The sequence below is a fragment of the Canis lupus genome, chromosome 10, assembly GCF_003254725.2.
Source record: "Canis lupus dingo isolate Sandy chromosome 10, ASM325472v2, whole genome shotgun sequence".
In the NCBI taxonomy this organism is placed as follows: Eukaryota; Metazoa; Chordata; class Mammalia; order Carnivora; family Canidae; genus Canis; species Canis lupus.
The window spans coordinates 68,865,520-68,883,527 of NC_064252.1; the positions used below are offsets into that span (position 1 = coordinate 68,865,520).

The 18,008-nt window shown below is 51.2% G+C and overlaps 1 protein-coding gene across 2 annotated transcripts in view; it reads left to right on the top strand.

Annotated features, from left to right (window-relative positions):
* The window catches only part of ANTXR1 (ANTXR cell adhesion molecule 1), a 197,838-nt gene that overhangs the window by 87,349 nt on the left and 92,481 nt on the right, over positions 1-18,008 (top strand). For both annotated transcript variants that reach the window (XM_025470233.3, XM_049115925.1), the window contains exons 11-12: positions 11,571-11,640; positions 12,627-12,705. In XM_025470233.3, coding sequence (XP_025326018.1) covers positions 11,571-11,640; positions 12,627-12,705 — 149 coding nt within the window. The remainder of the gene's footprint in view (positions 1-11,570; positions 11,641-12,626; positions 12,706-18,008) is intronic.

The following is an 18,008-nucleotide window of genomic DNA, read 5'->3' on the forward strand; positions in this document are numbered from 1 at the left end:
AAGCATCTTAATTCATTTTATAATAATTATATAATCTTCATTTTTTTAAAAAAAAACTGGTCAAAGATGGTAGAAGTAGAGAATATTTGAGATCAAGCTCATCGATGACAAACATCTAATAAAATACTGACAAAATCCAGCAATGTATCTAAAAATAACCAGCATTGTTAAGCCAATTTTGAAGAATGAGAGAGAATCTGTCTCTTGCATAGCAAAACTTTATTCCAAGAAAGTATTAAAATTCATCATCCATTCCAAATTTTAAAAATATATAGTTTTTGAAAACTATATAAACAGAAAAAAAAGAAAAAAAAACTATATAAACAGGATAAAACTTTTTCAACACAATAAAAAATATATCTATATTTGTGAATTCAAAACCCAACAGCATTGAATAGTAAACCACCAGATAGAGATATCCACTTTATAGTCAGGAAGGAAAAAACAGGACAACCTGTTTCACCATTCTTATTTAATATTGATCTGAACATTCTAGCAGCCGTCCAGTAGAACTTCCTGTGATGATGGAAATGTTATAAAATGGTAGCTAAATGGTAGTCACAAGGCACATGTGGCTACTGAGGACTTGAAATGTGGCTAGTGCAACTGAGGAACCGAATTTTAGACTTAACTTCCATGTCAGTAGCTGCCGTGACTACTGTACTGGGCAACACCATAGTTATCACAATAACACAAGGAAACTAATGAGAGATCTAAGTACAGAAAAGGGGGTCAAACATCATGGCTTTGAAATCATGGTTGTATCCTTCTGGAAAATTAAAGAGAATCGATTAACTACTCACCTAAAAAGGTTATTAAACTGGATAATTTTGAAATAAAAAACAACTCCTTTATAATAATCAATAGCTTTGCCAGAGTTCATTAATGATCGATTAGAATGCATCCCACGAGAAATAGAACAACAACATAAAAAATTAAGTAAGAACTAATATAACCAAACTGGTGAAGATACATAGGAAGAAAGTGAGAAAACTTGGTGAGGGATATGAAAGTAGAAGTAAACCGAGAAGCAGCATAGGGTCACGCGTACATACGCACTGGAACCAAACCACCCAGGAGAAGAATCCTGGCCTAAGCCTGTGTGACCGTGGCAAGTTATTTAACATCTCCATGCCTTACTTTCTCTCTCTGTAAAATGAGGATAGCAATAAAAGCACCTCTTTCATGAATCGCTTTGAGGTTCAAATGTGGGAAGTGGAGCTTAGAAGTGGGCCTGGCACTCAGAAAGCAGTGGATCATTGTTGGCTGCTGGTATTAATTAATAATTATGACTATTACTATTATTAAATGGAGCAGCAACTGAGTACTATAAAGACATCAATTGTCTTCAAATTAATATTTACTTTTAAAACTATTACAATGAAAATTCCAATGGGACTTTTTTAAATCAACAGAATAATTCTAAACTTTATATGGAAGAATGAACATTCAAGAATGGCCAAGAAAAATGTGGAAACTTGCCCTAGCTGATTTTTAAGATGTATAAAAGAGCTGCAGTAATTGGTAATTGAAATGATGTATAACTGGTGCCACAAAAGGCAAACTGAGCATTGGAACAGGAAAAACAAAGTCCATAAAGAGAGACAAACACTTATGTGAATTTAATATAAAATAAAGTTACCTTTCTAATCAACAGGAAATGAATGGATTATTCCCCCAAAGTGGTGTTGAGATGACTGGCTAGCTACTTGGAAAAACAATTCAGTGAGATTTCTATCTCACACCTTACATAGAAACAAATTCCAGATGAAAAATTTAAATGTGGACATGAAACTATAAAAGTTCTAGAAGGACACAAAAATAAACATTTACACAGTTTTCTAGTAGGGGGAGGCTTTTTAAGCATAGCACTGGAGGGAGATAGAATAAAGGAAAAATTTAATAGTTTTAAGTACATATATTTTTAAAAATTTTTCTGTTACCGCCCCCTCAAAATCTAAAGGGAACAGAAAACTGGCAAAATTATTTAAAAGACCTATAACAAATAAGGAGTCAATAACCTTAATATACAATCTGCTCTTAAAATCAGTAAAAAAAAAAAAATAGCACCTCAATGGGTGAAAGCTAAGAAAGGGAAATTTACAAGAACAAGAGTGGTCAGCAAACAGGTAAATGCTTGTTGTAAGCAAAGACATGCAAATTGAAATAATCTATCAACTTGGCAAAGATTAACAATACAATGCCTGGTATTGGCAAAAATATAGGGGAACAGGTGTTTTCATTCGTCATTGGTGGGATACCACTAAATCTTTTAGAAGGTAGTTCTTAAAAAGAAGCAACTGCTTTTATACATTTTTGACCCAGAATTTCCACTTTGACTTCATCAAAAGGAAACAATTGGGAATATTTACAAGGACTTGGCTACAAGATGTTCATCCTGATATTACTTACAATAGCAAAAGGAAAAAGGAAGAGAGAGAGAGGGAGGAGGAGGAGAAGGAAGGATGGATGGAAGGATGCATGGAAGGAAGGAAGGAAGGAAGGAAGGAAGGAAGGAAGGAAGGATGGAAGGAAGGAAAATCAAAACATCTAAATGGTAATGATATAAATGTTGAACAATAGATAATTTGTTATATGAATCATACTTTACCCCTATGTAATTAATGTGTGGGAAAGAACAGTTGCTGATGTGGGAAAATGTTAATAATACAGTCACAAAGGTTAAAAAACGGCACCTCCGTAATGTTTCTGTTTTACACAATACTTTTTATGCAGAGACTTGAAAACACATCGAAATATTAACAATAGTTACCTCTGAATGAGACCACTATTAATTTTTTTCTTCTAAGTTTTCTGCAATCCTATGTCTCTTATGTAACGAGAAAAAAAGAATCCACAATAGTTGCTTAAAATTTAATTTTTAACATTCTTGTTAATTATCTACTCCTAGCACACGTCTTAAGTTTAGCATTTGGTTGATTCTCCGATCACCAGGTTGAACTCACTCCTGGCCAAGAAGATAGCTTGGAAGTCTTCACGCGAACTTTATTTATTCTGGCCACGCTTTTTCCTACTCCAGTATTTAACATAGTGTGCCAAGAAAAGATCCGCTTTCGATTGGAAATCCATTTGCAGACAGATTAGAATGCTAAAAAGGAAAACACTGGGGTTTGAGCTGAGAAATGATCCGTTTTCATGAACAGTAAATTAAAAATGGGCTTTTTATCAATGCAGTAATGAAAAACATGCTAGACTATCCTGGGGCTGCGTGGCAAGGTAGGAGGTGTGACTATAAACAAAGAAACTGGTTTTTACCCAACTCACTAAAATTCAACTTCCCAGGCCATGTGAGAAGTCAGTTTCCTGGTTTTATGGGCATACTTAACTTTTTTGATTCAAGATGTTATTTCCCAGTTTGCCCTCCAGGCCTCCTCACTAGGCTTGGCCCGGCTTTACTTTCTGTTCACTCTCAAAGGAGAAAACTTGCCCCCTTTGAAGATATTTTTTCAAACTCAACATGAGTCATGAAGGCAGTTCCAAGAGCTCCAAAGAGGGGCTCAGCTTCCCGGGGGGCGAGAGACAACACTCCCTCGAATGCAGGGGTTCCAGTGTGTTTGTTTTTAAAAATCTGTCCAGCTATCCAGAAACTGTGCTCCAGATCTCAGCCGCATCTGGGCCGGGGCTGCTGCGGGCGCCCTAAGGAGATCGCTGAGTGCACCCACGCGGCACCCACGCGCAGGTGGGCAGGGCGGGCCACGGGGACGAGGCGAACCTCTCAAACAAGGACTTTTGGTTTCCTTTCTCGCGGGTTAGAGTACTGCACCCGTCGGTCAGAGGTAGTGGGTGCAATTTGGGTGCATCCCTGGGGGGTTGAGGTCATCAGTGGATGGGGTCACTGGGCACCTCAGGACGAAGAGCCGTAACGGGGCGTCTCCTCCTGCGGTGGCACATCGGGCTGCCCACCAGACTGTCCGGTCGTCGTGGTCGCTGCCTGCTACGCTCCCGCCCTGGGCCCCCCGTGCCATCTCATGCCACCCTCACAGCACCCCCAGGGAAGGATGCCTTACTTGCCTCCGTTTTAGCTAAGTAGGCAACTAAAACTCAGAAGTGCCCTCCTTGGCCAGAGGTAGAAGCAATTTGGACCTTGGGTGATCCAGAGGCTTCTGATACTTCCAAAAACAAGGATGCCCACGGGTCCTTGGGCCCCCTCATCCCAAATGTCCCTAGAGCTCTGATACGTACCTGGTTGGGAGGTGCTGATTCCCACGACTCCCCTGTACCTCGTAGACGGGAAACCTGGGCTCAGAGAGGTTTAGCTGCTTGCCCGAGGTCACCGAGCACCTTAGTAAGGAGCAAGCAAGACATGAACCCATAATCAAGGAAGCAGGCCGTGGCCGGGGAAGGGAGAGCGCAGGCTCCAGCGCGCAGCGTATGCCGTTGACCGTACGTTCGCAGGTACAGCGCCCCGGTAGCTCCCTGGCTGGACCCTCGTGCTGGAAGTTGAGGACTTTCACGGTATCCGGCAGGCTTTCCCCTTTGCCCCTGCTTCCCAAAGAGCTCGGGTTTTGACAGTTATTTCTGAACTGGCTCCTGCGGGGCCGGTGTCAGTGCACGTTCCCGTCCTTAAGGCCCCGACAAGAATACAGTATGTGGACATTTACTGGAGCTTTGTTGGGCAGACAAAAGCCCCAGTAATTTGGGGTGGGATGGACGTAAAGGGGGCTTTTCTCTACCCAAGCAAAACTCCAGTAAAGATTTTCGTAAAGAAAAATGGTAGGTGGTGAAGATTTTCCTTTCAAGTCATTTACATCCTGAGAAGTCAAACTAACTGTGCTGAGGACCAGTTCCAGAAGCCAGTGAGCCTAGAACCGCAGAGGTCACAGCTGTGTGTGGGACCAGGGGACGTATGAGCCCAAGCAAGACGATCCCGAGACTCAGGCAAGACCGCTGGATCCCGTCCCCGATCTAAATCCCACTTCCAGGGGGCCCTTTAGCCATAAAGCTCCACCAAGCAAAGTGGCCGGTGCTGCGCCTCCTACCACCGGGAAGATCTGCACCAGGACATCCCACGTGGAGGCACTCTTCCTTACTCCGCCCAGGTGTCTTGCACCGAACCTCAAGCTCTTCCTCCCCCCTCTCCCCATCACTTTATAACACCTCCAAGCCTTCTTGGACATTCTACCAAAACCCGGGGGCTTTGGACCACTCGTAGTAGCTGAAGGACCTTCTACGATGGGCGAGAGAGATATATATATATATGTAAAGCCATGATAGACGTTATACGAGCATTTCTCACCTTGATACTGTCGACATTTGGGGCCAGGTAATTCTCTGTTGAGGGGGAGAAGGACACCCTGTGCATCTCTGGTCTCTACTTACTAAATGGCAGTCGTCCTTCTGGCCCAGTTTGACAAACAGAACTGTCTCAGATATTGCCAGCCATCCCCTGAGGGACAAAATCACCCCGTGGGGTGAACCCTGGTGCCGTGTGCATGTCCGCAGATCCTATTTCGATAGATGACCCTCTTCTTCTCACGCCTGTACCATCAGGCCCTGACACAACCTGGTAGCGGGGTCGCAAGACATAGTTTGCTCCCACATTCGCGTCTTGTGTCTTTCAGGTGCCTGAGAGACCATGAACCCAGCGGCACCCCGCGTTAGTCACGATAGCTGACATGTCCAGTGCTCATTAAGGGCTGAGCATTGAATCCTATCATCTCGTTAAAATTCACAACGACTTATGAAATGAGTAGGACTCCCATCTCATAGGCAAGATTTGCTGGGTTGCAGATGGGCTGGTAGCCAGGGGGTGACAAAGCTGGGATGGAACGGGAGGCTCGGCTCTTCAAGTGCTCGTTGAGTCTCCATGCTCGTCCACCCTGCCCCAGAGGACAGGAAGGGAAACCAAAAGACACATCCTGGATACCTGTAACCTACGGGAACGGGTAAAATAGTTACGCATAAGCCCAGGGACCCTCCCTGGAACCTGTTGGAACCTGTTGGCCAGGCTCATCGCTTGGTCTCCTAGTGAACCAGCCGATGGGGGCTTCCAAGGAAACCTTCCAACAGTCCCAGGCCAGGGAAGAGCTGGGTGGATGCGGGTCATGCCTAAGAGGAAGGATGGTGGCCAGCTCGGTTCTGCAGCATTCCAGGCACCCCCGGGGCTCCGGCCGGACACGAGAGGACGTCACAGTGGATGTGCTGTGTTCTGAGGATTGTTCCCGACTCGGCCCACCCGCCTGCACTTCACTACCATGTCTTCCCATTCTGTTTTGACTCTTGCTTCTCACTGCTCCGACCTCAGCCTTTGTTCACCCTTTCCAAGTAGAAGCCATTCTCTCCACTGTCAAATTCCACGTCTTCCAAGCAAGAAAACCCGTAGGCTTGTTTTCTCACCCTTTTATGAAAACCTCCCCGCCCCGGGGTCTGACACATAGTACATGGCCAATAAATACTAACTTCCTTCCGCTCTAAGCCATGGGTTCCAGTTAGCTACGCAGTGAGATTTCCCGTGTTTGTGGATTATACTGCAGGAGCCCCGGGAGGACCGTCGAGCACCTCCTTTCTGGCTGGAGCTCCAGAAGGCTCTCCCCAAACGCTTTGATTTTCACTAACTTGGAGTCCTGCTGAATATCGTCTTGTTTCAGGTCTTTGCACAGCATTTTAAGCTCTAACTTCGTAAAAAGCTGATTACTTTTGAAGTCAGCAAGAAGGTAGAAACATCCAGCCTAACTCTCTGGCCTGTCCTCCCTTCATTCAGACACATTCCCAAACCAGCTGATAATTTGGTGCTGAACAGTTATGCTTGGCTCGGGGATGCCCTGAAAATGCTCCCTAGGCCCAGTGGAGATGGGGAGAAAGAGCAGGGGTGAGCTCACTTAGTCCCTAACCTTCACTATTTTGTAACAGGAGGAATGTAAACTCTGCTTTGGAGCTTACATCAGCTTTTGGAGGCTTTTAACAAGCTCCCCCAGATAAGACTAAAGGTTTTACTTGTCCTTTTGGCCAGAAATAAATATTTATATCGAGGAAAGATTGCCAAGGCCTGAAAAATATCTGAATTATCTAAGCAGCCCTACAAAAGGATTCACTGTGATTGGTGTTTGAATTACCAAATGAATGTTAATCCCGGTTTTTATCCCAAATCCATTAGATAGTCACCAACTGCGGGAAAGAATTCTGAGAATTTCTCCAATAGGCTGAAAAGAGTTACATTGACCTGAGGTCAAAACCTGCAAATGTACGTTATCTGAGTGCACAGGTTCATGACAGTAGATCGCTGTGTCTCAAAAGGTGCCTGAACCTTACCCCGGAGCTTTCGGGTCCTGGTCCCCTCCCACGGAAGACCTGCTTATGGTTCCCCAGCCCTGCCCGTGGAGCATCTGCACCTCCAAAGTGGCCACGCACAGAAAGACTCCGCTCCTGCTGTACGGGTCGCAAAAATCAGCTGTGGGATTATGACCATGTGAAATGGCTAACTGGTTTGATCTAACGTAAGATAGTTTGAATCACATCCGTGAAAGAGCTAGCCGGGTCCACCCCGGGCAAATCATTTCAACAAAACCTGAATTTTTTTAATTTCAGCTCTGACGTTTACCGGGGATGCCACACTAACTCTACCAACTAACCTCCCTGAGCCAGTGTCCCAAATGGTGAATAATAAATAATGATGATGTCGAATGAGACCCTGGGTATAGATCCTTACGCAAAAGGATCTACAGACACCCCCGCCTTAGACAAAATCAGTGTAAATACGGAGAGAGGGATTGAGATGTGGGTGTGGATGCAGACGTATGTGAGGGTACAGATGTGGTGTGGTTCTCTGTGCCCTCTGTCCCCACCTTCGGGGGTACCTAGGTCGCAGGCCTAGGGCGTTTGGCAGTTCGGTGTAATGTCACTCACTGATCCCCAGATCCTGGTGTAGGTCAAGCTTCTGTTCGATTATCAGATTCTTGTAGACAGCTGTTTCGATTAAGCCATGTGCAGTGTATGCACCCAATTCTGAAATATCTTGGGTAAAAAGGGAGGAAATCTATATTTACAGATCATCGAAAAATCCCCCTAGCTGCCGGTGGCACACTCGTGCGCCTCCGCAGCCTCCTCCCCCGTAGCCAGCAGGCCAAGCACCGGCCTCGGGCCCCCGGCGCACTCGAGGGCTAACGAGCGGCGACCTGGCTGCCAGCGGCCAGTTGGGAGTCGTCCTCGGAGCGGGTGGTGGCCCTGGGCCGCGGGGGAGGCTCTGTGCCCTGCTTCCCAGGGGGACGTTCCAGGAAGGAGTCAGATGATCTGCGTTATGGAAACCAAATGGCCCTCCTTTGTTTAGAGAGGGAGAGACAGAGAAAGAAAAAAAAAAAGTCACTCATTTTTGTGGTAAAGTGAAAACAGGCTCCAAACCAAACAATCCTCCCCGGAGCGGAGAGCGCCAGCTCCCCAGGGCGGCCCACAGCCCGAGGCCCGGAGGCCGGGAGGCCGGGGGAGGCCGGGTGGCGCCCGCGCTGCAGCCTCCCCAGGTCCCCAGTCCTCCCAGCAGGCTCGCCTCCCGAAATACGGGGTCTCACGGGCGGGAAGGAAACACGTGGGGACTGGAGGGGAACCAGGCCAGTCCTCCCACTCCTTTCCAGCGGAGACACAGCGGGGACAGCTTTGGCACCAGGGCCCCGGAGGTCGCGTGGGCAGGGACGGTCACGTGGGCCCTCGAGTGGCCGCGGCGCACTGTCCCCGCCCGGACGCCCGGGCCTCCTGTGGCCCCCGAGGCTCCGTGGGCCTTGCGCTCCGGGTCCCACGAGGCGCGGGCGGCCGGCTGGGCCGAGGCCGGGACAGCAAGGGCAGTTCGTGGGCAGCCGCGCTCTCGGGAGGGTGGGCCGGTGGAGGGCCGGGCGGAATCCCGGAGAGCCCGGTCCGGGCCTGGCCTCGGACTTGCCGTGCACCCGGGCTCCTGCCGCCACCCGAGCCTCCCTGTCGCCTCGACAGTGGGCGCAGGGCCCCCCAAGGCTGTTGGAGGAGGAGGTGCCACCTGGGCCCCCCACGGGCGGCAGCCGGGCTCCCCTGTGTGACACGGCCCGGTCCCTCACCTCCCTCCCTCCCTCCCCCCGCCTTTAAAATCAAGGGAGCAGCAGCCTTCCGTGGTGGCCCTGCTCGCGGGGTGGCTTCAACGATGCACCGACAGGCAGCGCATGTCCTACGTGGGTCTCCCCGCATCATTGTCACCACACGCTGGGAAGGACACACTCCGTCCAGGCGTCGTGTGGCCTGCTGCTGTCCTCAAAAGCCTCGGCTTCATGCGGCGCACCTCCCCCATCCCAGCAGCGCTCCATCACCTGCAACTGCTAACTCTACATCCCGGCAGGGACCTCCCGTCGCCCTTAGGAAAAATCCCCAAAGCTCCCAGCGTGGCCCACAAGGCCTTGGTCGTCTGGTCCTGCTGGCTTTCCTAGCCTCATCTTGAGCCACCGTCTCCTGCAAATTCAGCACCTCGTTGGCCTTCCCTTAGCTCCCCAAAGCTGCGGGCTCCTTCCCGCCCCAGGATCCTGGCAGGGCCGCCCGCCCCCCTCTGCGTCCTCTTCGCCTGACCCCAGGTCTCAGCCTACATCGCCTTTCCTCGGGGAGGCATTTCCTGACCTTCCTTCTCTTTCCTTGGGCTCCCACAACTACAGTTAAGTAGCAACTTGCGTCGTTTGCAGCAGGCCAGCTCCTTGCGTGGGGTGCTGTCTTCTGTTTTGCTCACGGCAAGGCCTAGCACAAGGCCCGACACGTGGAGGGCATTCGAAAGAATGTATTTTTTAATAAAAAATGAAAGTGCTTAGTAAGCACGTGACTCCCCTGCAGCTGCTACCAAATCCATGAAACTAGAGAGCGTGTTTCTCTTCTCAAAGCCTGTGTCTCTAGGTCATAAAGATTTGTTGAGGGGCGCGCAGCTGGCTCAGCGGTTGAGCATCCGCCTTCGGCCCAGGGCGTGACCCCGGGGTCCCGGGATCGAGTCCTGCATCGGGCTCCCCACAAGGAGCCTGCTTCTCCCTCTGCCTGGGTCTCTGCCTCTCTCTCCGTGTCTCTCATGAATAAATAGATAAAATCTTAAAAAAAAAAAAAAAAAAGGATTTGTTGAATGAAGGAAGGAATGAATGACTTGGAATAACCTCCCTAACTTTTCACCTCTTGGAGATCTCCCGAGACCTCGGAGGAGCCTCCTCCCTCCACGGAGACACGGTGCTTAGCACTCTAGAGGGGGTGTCCTCTGACCCCCGCCCAGGCGGCCCTGCTCCTTCGGTCCAGGCACGGAGGCCGCCAGGCGTCCTCGTCCCCCCTCGGCCCGGGGCTCAGTGTCAGCCACAGTCCATCGTCACTGGAGACATGGGTTTCGTAACGAATGCTCGTGTGCAACACCATCCTTCGATGTGTGCGCGTGCTCCTTTCTGCCTCCCCGGCAGGCATTTGCGTGTGTCCACCGCTTGGTAACGGGCCTCCCTTCACTCGCCTTCGTGCCACCTGCAGGTCCCGCGCACCCTGACGGGTCGCATCAGGAAAGGATGAGTGTACTGACCACGGCGGGACCTCCTCACCCTGCTTCTGGGCCCAGCCCCTGGGACACATTGTCGTGTTCAGGACGCTGGAGGTGCAAGCTGCTCAGAGCGACTCAGGCTTTCCCCGGAACGAGAGCAAGAGCTTCCCACCTCCCCGGCCTCCAGCCACCTCTCCCAGCTGCATCGGCTGCAGCTTCCAAAATCATCCCTTCTCGTTTCTTTCCCCCAAAACCTCGAGAGCTCCTTTTATAGCTCGTGGACCTGTGTCCAAGTTCCTAAGTTCTGACCCAAAGGCCTCAGCCCAAAGCTGCTCCCATACGGACCCTCCCAAATCCTACTCACCTCCTCCCCCGGAATATGCCTCACTTGCTCCGCCGTTGCTCGCGCCCACCCTCCCGCCGGCAGGGCCTCTTCCCGTCTCTCTGCCGAAGCCCACCTCAAGGCTTGTGTTCCCTGGCACCTCCCCCGGCACCCACCTAAAGGGAGCCCTGTGCTTTCTGAAGCCAAATGGTATTTTTGGCTTAGTCACTCCTGGTACGTGTCCGCGAACTTTTCCTTTTTCAAAAAAAAAAAAAAAAAATTGAGATATAATTGATGAGTAGCATCATGTCCGTTTCAGAGGCACAGCGTGGTGCATGTGTGTATGCGCGTGTGCGTGTGCGTGTGCATTCCTCATTCTTTACCCGCTCATCCAATGCTTGCTGCATGTCTTGGCCGTGAGAAATGATGCTGCGTCGACAAACCTTCTCCGTGAATACGGCTTCTCTCTCAAGCGAGGCTCAGACCTGACGCTCCGCGGGGACCAGGCTAACGTCCTCTGGAGTCCCCTCAGTTACGCCTGGTCTACGGTGAGAGCTCAGTCTGTTTGTTTCCTGATTAACTCAACTGGACGTTCAAGGTCGGGGACCAGCATCCTAGCAGGAGGCCCTAAATTCGTTCACTCGAGTGGATTTTATGGCTCAAGGCTAGCGCCTGTTGCAGAGTCGCTGCTTTTCTGGTGTCTCCCGGGACGCAGATGGTGTCTCGCGGTCACTGAACGTGACATTGCAAGGCCGCTTCACTCTTGTTAACCCGGCGACTTCCTTTTTGCAGATGAGAAGCCCTTCACCGTGGAAGACACGTACCTGCTGTGCCCGGCACCTATCTTAAAAGAAGTTGGCATGTAAGTTCCCACCGGCACGTGCCCCTCACGGTCGGGGAGGACACGGGAGGCGGAGGGGAAGGGTCTCCGGGCAGCCGTGGCCTAGGGCGCTCGGGTCGTGATGTGCCCGTGCTTAGGGCGAGCGAGGCACCGGGTCAGATGTCTTACAAGGGGAAGCTCGCTTTATCCTCCCAGGTTCCCCAAGGACCAGGGTTACGGGTGTGCAGGCTGTGGCCCGAGAGCCCGAGTAGCCTGCCCAGGGCCACACCACAGGAGGCGAAGCGCCGAGTTTCGAGCCCAGGTCTGTGTCACTCGGTCAGACCACCCGTGTAGAGCTCGCCCTCCCGCAGGCCCCGCAATGGCAGCTGCCCTGGGCGACCCCCTCCTCGGAGACCAGGGGGCTCAGAAAGGAGGCCAAGCGGAGGGGCTCGCCGGGTGCAGAGCTGGTCTGAGGCCAGGCCCGGCGCCCCTTCCTCCGCTGGGCCTGGGGGGCTGTGGGGTGTTGTCGGAGAACACAGCTGGCCTCCCTGTAAGCCAGGCGGCAACGGGCTGAGGGACCCGTGGCTCTCAGGAAGAAGACGCCAAACCCGTTCATCCAACTTCACTTTCCATCTTCCGCCCTCTGGGTGCCCACCACCGGCCTTCGAGCCCGTCGATCCCACAAACGCAGGCGCCGCGTGGGCTCAGGCCCCAGAGGCTCAGAGCGGGAGGGCGGGAGGCCGCTGCCGGTTCCCCCGGGCCCCCCACCCACACGAGCTTGCCGGGTTCACGCGGGGGCTCCAGCCGCGTCCTGGGAGACCGTCTCCTGCTGACCGGGCGGCCTTGGCGGCCTGTGCGAAGGGCTCAGTGCGTGGCCCAGCTGGCGACCGGGGGCGGCTCGGGGGGCTCGGGGGGCTCCAGCTCCTCTGTAGGACCCCGGCGTGCGGGCAGCCCAACCGTGGGCGGGAGCGGGGCCCAGCTGTGGGCCCCCCGCACCCCGCTGAGCCCCCGGCCCCTTGTCCTTGCAGGAAAGCCGCGCTTCAGGTCAGCATGAACGACGGCCTGTCCTTCATCTCCAGCTCCGTCATCATCACCACCACGCGCTGTGTAAGTCATCGCCTTCCCTTCCCGGGAGGCGTCCCCGGCCGCTCCTTTCCGCGGAAGTTTCTGGTTCTGCGCCCTGGTCACCGGGCTCTGACTCCAGCTCGGTGGGGCCAGCGGGGCCGGTGGGGCCTGGGCCCGGGGCTGATGGCAGAGGGTGTCCAGGGTCCCCGTGTTGGCCTCCTCCACGTCCCCATTTCCGTGACCGAGGGTGAGGCCTGAGCGCGCCGGCACGTCCGGGTGGCAGTGGGACCGGGCCAGCATCTGTGCAGCGGGAGGGGGGACATCTGCACGGACTGGCTCCGGGACACACGTGCAGAAGGACGCGGAGGGCGCGCGGAAAGCCCGGCTTAGGGAGCTCTTCCCGTTAGGGAAGGCCAGTGACTGGAGAGCGGCATGGAGTGTAAGGGGGATTTAGAATGGGGGAAACCGAAGCTTGTTTAAGGGACTGTGGAAACCATCCAGGGGGAAGCAGGGTGGGGGTGAGGGTGCTGTGCCGCAGGGCCCGTGAGGCGGGAGCAGATGGAAACCCAGCAGCGCCCCGGACGCCCCCTCACTGGATCCGTAATTAGGTGGTTTTCATTTCTGGTCACACATAAAATCACCCGGACGACTTTTAAAAAATGATGATGTCCAGGCCTTGTGCTATAGCCCAACGGAAGCAAAGCCGGGAGTGGCCCTAGCTTGGGTGGCTCCAGGGGCCCCTGGGGAGGTTCTCATGTGCGGCCAGGGTGCGGGGGGACAGCCCTCCGGCCAGTGTCCTTGCTCCGTCCTGCTGTATCTCAGAGCTCAGCCTGTCAGGAGGCCACCGTCAGGGCTTGCCTGAGGGACCTCGGGCCCTAACGTGGGCAGTTCCAAGTAACCTTTCCTGAATGTTCATTCACTTGTCATAGCCAAATGCTTTTTTCCCATCGGATCATTCTAAAGGCTCATGTGTTTGGGCCAATGGTCACCTTGGGTGGATACTGTGGGCACATCCTGGCTGAGCTTTGGAGGCCGTATCGCGAGAGCCCCTCAGTAATTGGGGCTTGTAGCCCTAACAGGGTCACAGGTGGACGAGAGATAGCGGGCGTGCGCTGGGGTCAGACGAGATAAAAGCGAGCCTCTCGTAAATGAGCGTGAGGTCCGGCCTCATGGTGGACAGCGTTCCCTCTCCCCTTGCTCCTCTGCACCACCCCCCACCCCATTACCCGCCCCCCACACACACACACACACAGGTTTTCATCCTATATTAGGAGCATCCTATATTAGGTTTTCTTGAAAGCAGTGTAAGCCATGGCAACAAGTACAGACAACGGAAAAGTTTTCCTTGACCGAAGTAAGAAAGTAGGGTTGTCCCAGAGAAGTGTCACCACCGAGAAAGGTCCACGTCTCTGGCTCCCCTCAGGGAAACCTCAAAATCTGGAGACCAAATATGAAAACCTTTTGGAGCAACGGTGAAGTCTCTTTAAGTGTACCCCGCCTGATTCCTTTAGAAATTGACCCTTCTGGAACTTGCCAACCTGCAGGAAATGATTAAAATACCCCAAACCTAACAACTCCATCCCAGATTCCTCCCTGCTTCTGAGTGATCCAGCAGTTTGGGCCTGTATTTCTCATTATGTCTGATGGTACCGCAGAGAAACAGCCGTGCCCTTGAGGCCACAGGGGCACGGGGTGGGGGGAAGGGAGAGGTCTCAGGACCCAGCCTGTGGTGTGGCAGCTACAGGACTAAGACTGCAGCTTAAGTCCTGGCCTGTAAGCCAAGAGGAAAGGACGTCCCTACGGACCCATCGAAGAGTGAAACGAGCTCAGAGCGAAGTTCCCTGCATCTTTCCAGCTCACTCCCACCTGCATTCATTCATGTCTTACGTCTTCCTTACCTGAGTGCTCATCACTGAGTCTCCTGCTCACTTGACCCTTGATGAACACATCTTCTCCCTCGTTGCCCTTTCACTCGAGAATGCCGTATGTCTACAACGAAAGTATGAACGCTCCAAGATCTGAGATCCACGACCGTTCGTTTAATTTATTCAACAAATGTCCACTGCTCACCTACAACGTGCCAGGCACGGTCCTGGGCCCCTGGGTTACACGAGAGAGCACTACAGACAGAGCTGTCTGTCTGGCGGGGAGCGGCAGAGGGAGAGAAGGCCGACAACAGACAAGCACGACAGATGAATCACACACTGTGTTAAAAGGTAATATAAGCTACAGGAAAAAAACGGAACCGAGCAAAAGGACTTGGTACGACTCGGGTGAGTGTGATGCAAACAGATACGTTGAGAAGGTGGCGTGTGAGTAGAGACTTGTGAAGGTAACTGTGAGGCTCCTGGGGGAAGGACATACCAAGCAGAGGGCCCCAGCGCTTAGACCTCAAAACCAGACACTCCGTGTGTTCCAGGAAGAGCGGGAAGGCTGGTGGTCTGTCACTGGAAGAGAGCCAGAGAGGCGAGCAGGAGACGGTGAGGTCATGGGGATGGAGAGTGGAGGGCCTTGTGAGAACTTTGGCTTTTGCACAGAGGAGCAACATGAGCCGACTTAGATCTGAAAGATCACTGTGGCTGCTGGAACAGCCCGTGGGAAGACAGAGATGGAAGGACTGTGACTGGTTAGGAGGGTAATGGCAATATTTCAGGCCAACGATGATGATGGCTTGACTCAGCAGGGAGCAATGGAGAGACGAGAGGAGCAGTCAGAGTTGGCTATATCGTGACGGCCAAGCAGTTGGATTTCCCAAAGCGCTGGATGCTGGGCTGGAGGGGAGCAGGGTGCAGAAGGGTCCCATGGGCTTTGGCCTAAGTACTTGGAAGAATGGGGTTCCCTCAAGGGACAGAGGGAAGACTGAAGGAGCCGGACTGGGGTCGAGGGGGAAAGTCAGAGGTCAGTTTTGTTGTCAACTTATCATGTGCCCTTGACCTTGACCCACACATTTAGCCCCTTCGTGCATCAATTTCCTAATCTACAGAATTAGAATAACAATACTTCATCTCTCTTGGCTGCGTTGTGAACATCCAGGGAGTGCTGTAGGTGCTTGGTAGACGACCTGGTAGGGGGGCGAGTGCTTATTAAATGTTAGCGGCTATTCTAGTCGAAGCTTAGTCGAAATTTATTCAACTAATTGGAAATTCTTTCCAGAGAGTTGGCTCCCGCTTCAGAGGCCCGTTATAATAAAAGGACTGTGCTGAGATAAGGCCGATCGGATCCCTAAGGGGAACATGCCTGTCACTCAGCCAAGCCCAGGTGACTGGAAGGAGGCAGACGAGATGATCAAAATCATCTAGAGAAAAAAAAAGAGCTATAGTCAAGCATAAAACCCCAATCCCCAGCAGGACCTTAGAGAGAACCTCAAATTTAAAAGATTGAAGCCGTCACTGGACAAAATAGAGACGCAGGTGGAACCTGTGGTCATCCAGAATATGAAGTAAGGTCTTGGACTTGCGTTTGTTCCTTCGGCAGCTGTTTTTGAAGGACAAGGTTTTTAGATCAGAAGAGATCCCCTGAGTCTGAGTAAAGGGTTAGGCTCGTCGGTGCCAGTCACAGCCTGCCCCGTCCATCACCTGGAACCAAAAATCATTTTAAAATATGTAGTTGAGACTTTTCTTTTCTCGCTTTATTTGGTGCCCATTTGGACAACCGTGTCATAGTTTTCAAGATCCACAATGAATAACGGTTGCCCCTGCCAGGAGCAGAAATTCCATGAAGTTTTACAGGAAAAGAGTTTTTTCCATCCAAGAGCTAAAAGATTCCTATACAAATGGTAAACTTTGCTGAGCTCCAGGGCTCTAGAAAATGGTCAAACATCCAAAGTCCTCTTTCACCAGCGTAAGTAAACGCAGCTCATCTCTATAGTCTCAAGGGGCCTCCCTTTTCTTCCCCAGCATCCGGCATTGGGGGGCGGGGGGTGGGCGGGCATCACGACTATGGTGCTGCCTGGGGAGAAGTACTTAAAAGACGTTTGTCTTTTTGAAAGCAAAGCAAGCAGATGTGAGCACCTGAAAGAATTTTTCAGGAAAGATGGTCTCCTTTTCGATAAATGCCTTCAAATTTTATGATCTCCCCACCAAAGCGTATACAGATCAGAGAATCATTCAACAAGTGCTTGTTGAACTCCTACTGTGTCATGGGTGTTCCACTTGCATTTTACAAAGTTGTTACCCTTAAGGAGCTTAAGATCCACTTGGAGAAAGGAGCTCAGGAGACATACGAAGGAATAGGTAAATAAAGAGAAAAAAACATAAAGAAAGAACAAGGCTGTGTGAATGAGGTGTAAATGCTATAGGATTTCAGAGTAGGGAAGGAGGATTGAATTGAGGAAGGGACAAGAGGGCTTCATGGAGGAGACAATCCAGGTGGTGATTTGAAAAATGGTAATTTCAGGTGAAGAGGGGGAGAAAAGGCTGTCCCCTAAGGAGAAATCCACCTGAGGAAGGACTCGATATGCCTGCGAGCACAGTTAGTTCATGGTCCCTCCTGGGAACTATGACTCTTTCTCTCTTTTCCTCTCATTTTGTATCAGTTTCTGGTGCCTTCTAATTTGGGGCCATTTTTCAGGCTGGCAACTACTCTCCTAAGATGCACACCCCGTGCCCTCGATCACCCAGTATGTAACAACGAGACCCAGCTGATGCCCCCCGCCCCATTAACTACTATTAGGATTCGATTTGCACTGGTTTCCCACGTCTTAGAGAATCACCATCTTTGAAAAAAAAAAGGAAAGAGACCTAAAGTTTGACGTAAGGTTCTAAAATCAATACTGAATCAGAGGAGAATACTGTCTTTCCCCCTACTACTTTCTATGAAAAACAGCCTGGCTACAAGTGGCAGCAAGGTTGAGCAAATGTAAGAGACCCATGTTAAGTCACTGTTCAAAGAAGTTGTTTTTGAGTGAAATTTAAAATGCAACAGACTCAGCTCCGAGGCATCAAAACCAGAACAACAGCTTTGTCCTTGTAGCACAATGGAGGAATTAAGAATACAGGGTATTAAGTCAAAGTCCTAATTTTGGATTTTAGCCCCTCCAGGTTGTAGGGTGACCTTGGGCACGTTTACCTGAGCCTGTCTCCTAGCCTGTCTTGCACGGTTGTTGCACAGGTTAAAGGTAAAGTATATAAGGGGCTATGGTACCTGGTGGGCTATCAAAGAGTGACAGCTTTTACCAGTCTATCGACATTCCTCTTCCTTGCCAAGTAAAGGTCCAATGGCCCGTCTCATTAAAAGATCTGCTGCTCCTTCCCTGTAGAATATAAACAGGCGAGGTCTCCCTGATTAAGGGCCATGATTCCTTTTGAGTCCATGATAAGCTTGTATTTACAACCAGGACGAGGCTG